Source organism: Chrysochloris asiatica, unplaced genomic scaffold (genome assembly GCF_000296735.1).
Source record: "Chrysochloris asiatica unplaced genomic scaffold, ChrAsi1.0 scaffold00014, whole genome shotgun sequence".
Taxonomy (NCBI): Eukaryota; Metazoa; Chordata; class Mammalia; order Afrosoricida; family Chrysochloridae; genus Chrysochloris; species Chrysochloris asiatica.
Genome location: NW_006408532.1, coordinates 24,530,216 through 24,538,582, shown reverse-complemented (window position 1 = coordinate 24,538,582; position 8,367 = coordinate 24,530,216). Strand labels below are relative to the sequence as shown.

General features: G+C 40.0%; 1 protein-coding gene across 1 annotated transcript in view; it reads right to left on the bottom strand.

The window, feature by feature from the left end:
• Positions 1–8,367, bottom strand: part of VPS13A (vacuolar protein sorting 13 homolog A (S. cerevisiae)) — a 226,439-nt gene that overhangs the window by 3,573 nt on the left and 214,499 nt on the right. Inside the window, exons 69-70 of the mRNA XM_006835010.1 lie at positions 8,225–8,310; positions 2,603–2,726 (exon numbers count right to left, since the gene is read on the bottom strand). Of these exons, the coding sequence (XP_006835073.1) occupies positions 2,603–2,726; positions 8,225–8,310 (210 nt within the window). The remainder of the gene's footprint in view (positions 1–2,602; positions 2,727–8,224; positions 8,311–8,367) is intronic.

The window sequence follows — 8,367 nt, the reverse complement described above, 5'->3', positions numbered from 1 at the left end:
ACCATTCAGTGTTCCCATGTTCTGTTTGAACAACTGCCTCTTGGTCCATGTACAGATTCCTCATGAGCACAATTAAGTGTTCAGGAATACTCATACTTCACAATGTTGTCCTTAGCTTGTCATGATCCACACAATCGAAAGCCTTTGCTTAGTCAATAAAGCACAGGTAACCATCTTTCTGATGTTCTCTGCTTTCAGCCAAGATCCATCGGACATCAGCAATGACATCCCTCATTCCACGGCCTCTTCTGAATCCGGCTTGAACCTCTGGAAGTTCTCTGTCAATGTATGCTTGCAGCTGTTTCTGTATTTATTACCTTTAGTAAAACCATAAAGTGTAGAGACTAGAAAATTCTTTTATTTAGGATTTTTCTTTTGCTGATGCAAAAGGTCTCAGGAAAAGTATGAAGGAAAGAAATAAAGGAGAGAAGAGTAAGTATGATCCCTAGGGAGGACAAAGATGTGAAAAAGAGCAGAAAGGCATTATAAAGTGAAGCTGAGCCGCTATCCACCAGTTCATGGTTAGCCATACAAAACCCAAAACCACGACCATCAAGTCCATTTTGACTCATAGTTTCCACAGCTGCAAATCTTGAGAGGAGCAGCAAGCCACATCTTTCTCCCTCAGAGTGGATGGTGGGTATAAACTGCTGACTTAGCAGTTAGCAGTCCAGTGCTTATCCTACAGTCAGACTTTGACTAATAGCAACTGTGAATATAAGCACTGATCCGGAAGGTCAGTTTGAACTGCAAGATCAGTGCTTCAAAAATCAAAGTTGGCAGTTCAAACCCACCAGCCGCTCCTCAAAAACCCTATACAGGGTTGCTATGAATCAGAATTGATGCGACAGCATTTAATAACAACAGTATACTACTGTTCATTTTCCGAGTGAACTAGAGAAATGCTCAATAGGTAAACTCATCTAAGATCCTCAAGCACTTGTATCCTATCTATTCAGGAGATGCCCCATAAATGTTAACATGTCTCTGGGAACAACCTGAGACTCTTTGTTGGTTAATTATTTCTTGCCTTCTCTAACTCCAAATATTTCAAATGAAGGGGTCCAGGGTGACCTTCACCTGGCCAAACAGCCCATCCCATCCCATCCCTGTGGCCAAAGTGACTGGCTCAGAGATGAAAATAACCAAAAGTGGTCTAGTGAAATCCACTAAGGAGTTCTGGTTCTGCTGAGCTAAGAAGGATATAAGTCTGCATCACTTGCTGCCCATTCTGTCATCCCAGAATAGGCTGCCTGGGAATGAAGTCAATACAGAAGAAAACAGAGCCTAAAGACAAGGATGGGGAAGGAACAAGGGAGGGGAGGAGGCAGAGAGCAATTGCCAATGATGTCACTTGAACATATCTAAGCTACAAGATATACTTAGAATTTTCTGTTACATGAGTCCGTCAGACTAGCATGACCACTGTCAAGGTGGCCCTGAATATAGGTTATCTGGTTAAACGCCTTGAGGCCAAATACATATATATTTTTTTTTTTGTATTGCCAATGAGAATCCCTGGTGTGGTACTGTAGGATAAGCACTGAACCATAAGATTGGTTTGCATTGCAAGGTCAGCGGTTCAAACTTACCAGCTGCTCCTCGGAAACCCTGTAGAGTTGCTATGAGTCGGAACCAACTTGATAGCACTTACCAAAAACAACAACACTACCTAAGGTGCCTAGCTTATTCATTACATACTTGTAATGGACACTGAGTCTCTGTTGTGTTATCAAATGGCTAGCAAGTCACTTATCCTAGAACAACACCCATGTAGCAGGTACTATAAGAGTTGCTAGTAATAAAAGAAGATCTGAGAAATGGTATCTTCCATGAAGATTATGATCAAATGGGGAAAATAAATAGCTACTATAAGTATGACCAACAATTAGCTATTTAGGGAGAACTAACTTTGAAGACTAAGGTTTGCCTGACCCAAGTCATGGCATTTCCATCAAAATGAAATGCCGCATATGCATGCAGAAACTAGACAATGAATAAGGAAGGTGTGCCCAGAGAGGAATCACTGCAATTGAGTGATGGGTATTCAAAGTACCATGGGCTGCCAGAAGAACGAATACATCTGTTTTGGAAGAAGTACATCCAGAATGCTCCTTAGAAGCAACTATGGCGAGACTTCCTCTGTCTCATATACTTTGGACATGTTATTAGTCCCTGGTAAAGTGGAGGGTCCACGAAAATGAGGATGACTCCCAATGAGATGGATTCACACAGTGGCAGTAATGGGCTGAAACAGCCACTAACAACAAGTGTCCTTTAGCTATATTTTCAGGGAAGAACGTTCTATGTGGAACTGCTAGAGAGTCTGAGGTACACAAATGATTTTCTCATTTTTGTGCCTTGGACAAGCGGTAGAGAAGGTGAGCTTCTCTGAATAAACATAAAATGAGGGCATAGGAGTGTTACTGTCAATGTAATAGCACATAGTAACTTTTTTTGTTTTCTTAGAATAGCTTTCTTTTTGTTAAGCCTGATTAAGAGAACAAGTATTATGGAATACTATGTTAAGACAAGCAACATAATGAGAAAATTTTCAGCTCCAAATTAACAACAACAAAAAACCCCTATGTGAGTAGGATACCTTGGCCTCAATGCGAAGTCTTCTCCCATGAACAATGAATGGCTCTTTGGTAAACTCATCAAAACTATACTGCCACTCACATGTAAGCTGTCCAAATGTTCCTTTGGTTACAAATAACACACCTCTGCAAAAACAAAGGCACACAGAAAATAAAAAACAAAGAAACCACTTAAAAATGGAGGTATTCATACCCATTAACAGCATATATATTCTTTGCAAGTATACACAGAATGGTCACTAGTATCGACTATGTTCTGGATTCTAAAACAGATTTAAACAAATTTAAAATAAACAAAACAAAAACTTAAACCATATAAATTATAATGGGATTAAACTAGAAATCACAACAGAAATATAATGACAAGAATATGGAAATTAGCATACTTTAAAATTATTAACAAAGGTGCCTTGGTGGTACAATGATTAAGCAATTTGAAGACTCCCAGCTACCCCACCAGAGAAAGATGTGACAGCCTGCGTCTGTTAGGAACTGGATGGGGCAGGTCTGCTCTCCCAGGTAGGGAGCTATGAGCTGCAATCAACTAGATGGTAATGCGCTGGTTTTTTTTTTTAACTTTTGTTTGTTCTGAATGTGGGTCAAAACTGAAAGGAAATTAGGAAACATTTTAAACTAAATGAAAATGCACACATGACAATAAATGCTTATATTAGAAAACTGAAGCATTTATAAAGTCAAATATATAAAATACTTAAGAAATAGGGGAAATTTATAGAACCAGTTGCAGCCAATATTTTGGGAACTTTTATGTAACTAATGCTTGGGAATAAATCCTTTTATAACTAACTCCCAAGCCAAACCCAAGTCAAGGTAATTCGGACTTGGAGTGACCCCCAGGACCGAGTAGAACTGCCTTGTTAGGGTTCCATGGCTGAAATCTTTATGGAGGCTGACAGCTACATCTTTCTCTGTGGAGTGGCTGGGGACTCTGAACCACAGACCTATTCCGTTACAGCTGAATGCTTAATCATTGCATCATGAGGGCTCCATTTCTAATTACTAAGGCTCTTAGCTATTACAACATTGGAGAGAGGCTTTTCCAACCATACTAAGCACAGAGCCAGCACTATGCTCAGAGGCTTGGGATCTTCACAGTAACATCAAGTTCCATTACTGTCGATTGTTGAGGGTGCTCAAAGGGAGTCACTTCATTACTCTGTCAGAAGTACATGAGGCCTCACTTAAAGAGGAGGCCTGGGGTGGCGCTGTAGGATAAGCACTGGTTTGCTAACCATAAAGTCAGCGGTTCAAGCACACCAGCTGCACCACTGAACCCCTATAGAGGGTTGCTATGAGTTGGAAGTGACTCAACGACACTTAACAACAACCTTATGCTGAAAGGGTGTGCGGTGGCTCCGCAGAATAAACACTGGACAGCAAACCACTAGTCATTAGTTTGGCAATTCAAGCCCACCAAGCCACTCCTCAGGACAAAGATGAGGCTGTCTGCTCTCACCAAGACTGACAGCCTTGGAAACTCTCTACAGGGTTGCTATGAGTTGGAAGACTCAATGGCACTTAACAACAACACTGGGCTTTCAAGGCTGTCAATCTTTACAGAACAAGACCACAACATCTTTTTCCTGAAGAATGGCTGGTGGGTTTGAACCACCGACCTTTCAGTTAGCCCAAGCTGTACCTTTTGCACCATCAGGGCCTCCTGAGAAGGTGCCTAGGTAATGTAAATGGTTTGATTTTGACTGCTAGCCTAGGTTGTTGGTTTGAATCCAGTCAGCAGCACACACAGCCAAGAAAACCTCACAGAGCAGTTCTACTCTACAACACATGGGGTTGCTATGAGTCACAATCAACTTGATGACAATGGGTTTTTATGTTGAAAACAAGATTAATTTTTTTAATGTTACAAGATTTAGAAACTAACAACATTTGCAACTGATTTTTGTTTAATTTTAGTGAATCATCCTTACTTTATAGTCAATGGGAAAGAATGAATACAACATGACTGAAAATTGCCATGAACAAAAATGACGCTGAAGCATTGTAATTACAAAAGCTTAGAAACAACTTGCATGTAAATTATGGAACACATTCTTAAAGAAATATTATGTCTCTGGGTGGTGTCAGTGGTTAAGCTCTGGACTACTAAATGAAAGGTAGGTGCAAACCCACTCAGAGGCATCTTGGAAGACAGACCTAGTGATCTGCTTCCCAAAAGTCACAGCCTTGAAAACACTATGGAGCATATATGATGTCACCATGAAACAGAACTGACACATAGGTTTCTACTGGAGTCAGGTGTCTTTGAGTCAGTTCCGACTCACAGTGACCTTATGTAAAAAGAATCAAACACTGCCTAGTCCTGTACCACCCTCACAATTGTTACATTTGAGCCCATTGTTACTACCACTATATGAAATCTCAGTGGGGGTCTTCCTTTGCACTGATGCTTTACTTTATCAAGCATGATGCCATTCTCCAGAGACTGGTCCCTCCTGACAAATTGGGTACAATGTCTCCCCATCCTGGCTTCTATGGAGTACTCTCTGGCTGTACTTCTTCCAAGATAGATTTGTTTGTTCTTCTGGCCATCCATGGTACTTTCAATATTCCTTATCAGCACCATAATTCAAATGCATCAACCTCTCTGCAGCCTTCCTTATTCCCTGTTCAACTTCCACGTTTATATGAGGCTATTGGAAACACCATGGCTTGAGTTAGGTGCACATATCATGGTTTGGGACAAGCACATGTTAGCCCTTAAGTAACCTCTGCTTGTTAACACTTTGCTTAGGAGTGGATGGTGGGTCTGAACCACCAAGCTTGAGGTCTCCTACTATGCCACACCAGGAACCCCTTAACACTTTAAAGGAGTCTGTTGCAGTAGATTTGCCTAATGCAATATGTCATTCGACTTCTTGACTGTTGCTTCCAAGAGCTTTGATTACGAATCCAAGCAAAATGAAGTCTTTGACAATTTCAATTTTTTTTCTGCTTATCATGATGTTATTTATTGATCCAGCTGTGAGGATTTTGATTTTCTTTGTACTGAAGTATAAAGGTACAATTTATACTGAAGACTGTACTCTTTGATCTTCATCAGTAAGTATTTTAAGTTCTGTTTCCATCAAGCAAGGTTAAGTCATCTGAACATGGCAGGTTGTTAATTAGTCTTCCTCCAATCCTGATGCCATGTTCTTCTTCTCAGATTATCTGCTCAGGATACAGATTGAATAAGCATGGTGAAAGGATACAATCTTGGTGTTTTATTTGAATGACTGCCTCTTGATCTATGCACAGGTTCCTCATGAGCACAATTAAGTGTTCTGAATTCCCATTCTTCAAAATTTTATCCAGTTTGTCATGATCCACAGAGCTGAATACATTTTCAATAAAGCACAAGTAAACATCTTTCTAGTATGTTCTGCTTTCAGCCAAGATCCATCTAAAGTCAGCAATGACATCTGTTCCATGACCTCTTCTGAATCCAGTTTGTATTTCTAGAAATTCTACTGATGTATGGCTACAATCATTTAATTATCTTTAGCAAAACTTTATTTGCATGTAATATTACTAATATTGTTCAATGATTCTCACATTCTGCTGGTTTACCTCTCTTTGAAAGGGGCAGAAATATGGATCTCTTCCAATACAAAAGTTTTTGTTGTTGTTAAGTGCTTTCATGTCGATTCCGACTCATAGCGACCCTATATAGGGTTTCCAAGGAGCGGATGGTAGGCTTGAACTGGTGATCTTATGGTTCAAACCAACCCTGCGATCCAGTGCTTTATCCCACAGCATCACAACAGCTCTCTCCATGTGTTGACATGGAATAATTGCTATGATATGCTATTAGGTGCCACTGAGTTGGCTTGGTTTGTACCAACAGCATGTGACAGAGTGCAACTGTCCCATAGGGTTTTCTTGGCTGTCATCTCTATTCCGCTGAGGAGCTACTGGTTAGCAATGGAGTACTTTACTGCTATGCTGCTCATGTTCCTTTTCTCCAAGATACAGATCTCACATCCACAATTCAAACAAAGGAGAGAGCTGTATGTAGAACATGCTCTCATTTCCATTAAAATACATGTGTCCTTGTTTGCACAGGCATAGAATATGAGGGGGTTTCAAAAAGTCTGTGGAAACATTCCATTATCTTTCCATTCCATTCTTCCATGAACTTTTTTAGCCCTTTCATAGTTCAAGAAGGAGACAAAAGGCCAGGTGAAAGTGGTTTCCTTTGGAAAGGGAAATGGAAAAGGACTAGTTATCTGGGATGGAATGGAGGCTTATATGCACACTTTCTATTGCTGTATGGACTTAACTACTTTGTGTTACACTTTAAAAAATAAAATCAAGATACTGATGTCTTAGATTCAGAAATCATTAGGATTAAAACATTACAGACAACTGCTAAATACTGTAGTTAACTTGAACTAAGATGCTTATATAACTTAACTTTTTAAAAGTGAACAAAACCAGTTACATTGATAGTTTCTATCTAGTCATGACATCTTTCCCTCTGACACATAGTCACTCTCTGTCATTGTTACTGTGTGCCATCAAATTGGTTCAGACTCACAGTGAATCTATCTACGCAGGGTGTCATTATGGGAGCAGAAAGCCTCCTCTTCCTCCTATGGAGCAGCTGGTGGATTCGAACTGCTGACCTTATGGTTAGCAGTCCAGCACGTAAACCACTTCACCACCAGGGTTCCTCAGAATCCCCAAGTCCCCACACTAAAAGTGCATTTGCTCCTGCCTTCCCCTGGGTTAACTTGCCCCTCTGAGACTATGTTGTTGTTGTTATGTGCTGTGGAATTGATTCTGACTCACAGCGACCCAGTACAGGGTTTCCGAGGCTGTAAATCTTTACAGGAGAAGAAAGCCTCATCTTTCTCCCGTGGAACAGCTAGTAGTTTCGAACTGATGACCCTGAGGTTAGCAGCCCAATTCATAACCACTATGCTACCAGAGCTCCTTATACCACTGTATATTTTGCAAGTAACCCTCTTATGAAGATTTGGGTGTGGGCGGTAGTATCCATATTAAACTTACCTATTTTCATTAGTATATCGACTTACTTGGTGAGTCTATATGCACTGTACTGAATACACACCACCAGAAGACTTTTTCAGGGAGAGAAGAACAGTATTAGGTTACTGGTAGGAGGCTAGCATTTGGCGATTTCTATACCTGTATATTAGCTGAAATGAATACCAAAATATTTAACTTACAATCATGCCTATGCATGTCTATGTGTTTCTTTGTATTGTTGTTATTGTTGTTGTTATGTGCTGTGGAGTCGGTTCCAACTCATAGTGACCCTGTGCAGGGTTTCCAAGACTGTAAATCTTTTTGGGAGCAGAAAGCCTCATCTTTCTCCCATGGAACAGCTGGTAGTTTCAAACTGCTGAATGTGAGATTAACAGCCCGATTCGTAACCACTACGCTACCAGAGTACACAAGTCTAAATATGTATCTGCTAGGAACACATCTGTAGGGTCACAAGACCAAAGTTAGGAGAAATCTGTGCCACTATCTAGGAGCAAAAGGTGAATAGCAACTGCTTCATGTCATATAAGTAGCTATCAGTTTAACTCTTATAAACTACATTAGAAAAAAGAGGGGAAAAAGTAAGTTACCTTTTAGTTATCATTAACATATCTGTTTTATTGATCATGACATGGGTAAAATACTTATATTTTGCAAATCTTCCATTTTCCATGATCTAAAAGAAAAAAGGGAGAGATATAGAGAAAAACATATTAATAAAATTCCTACTTTA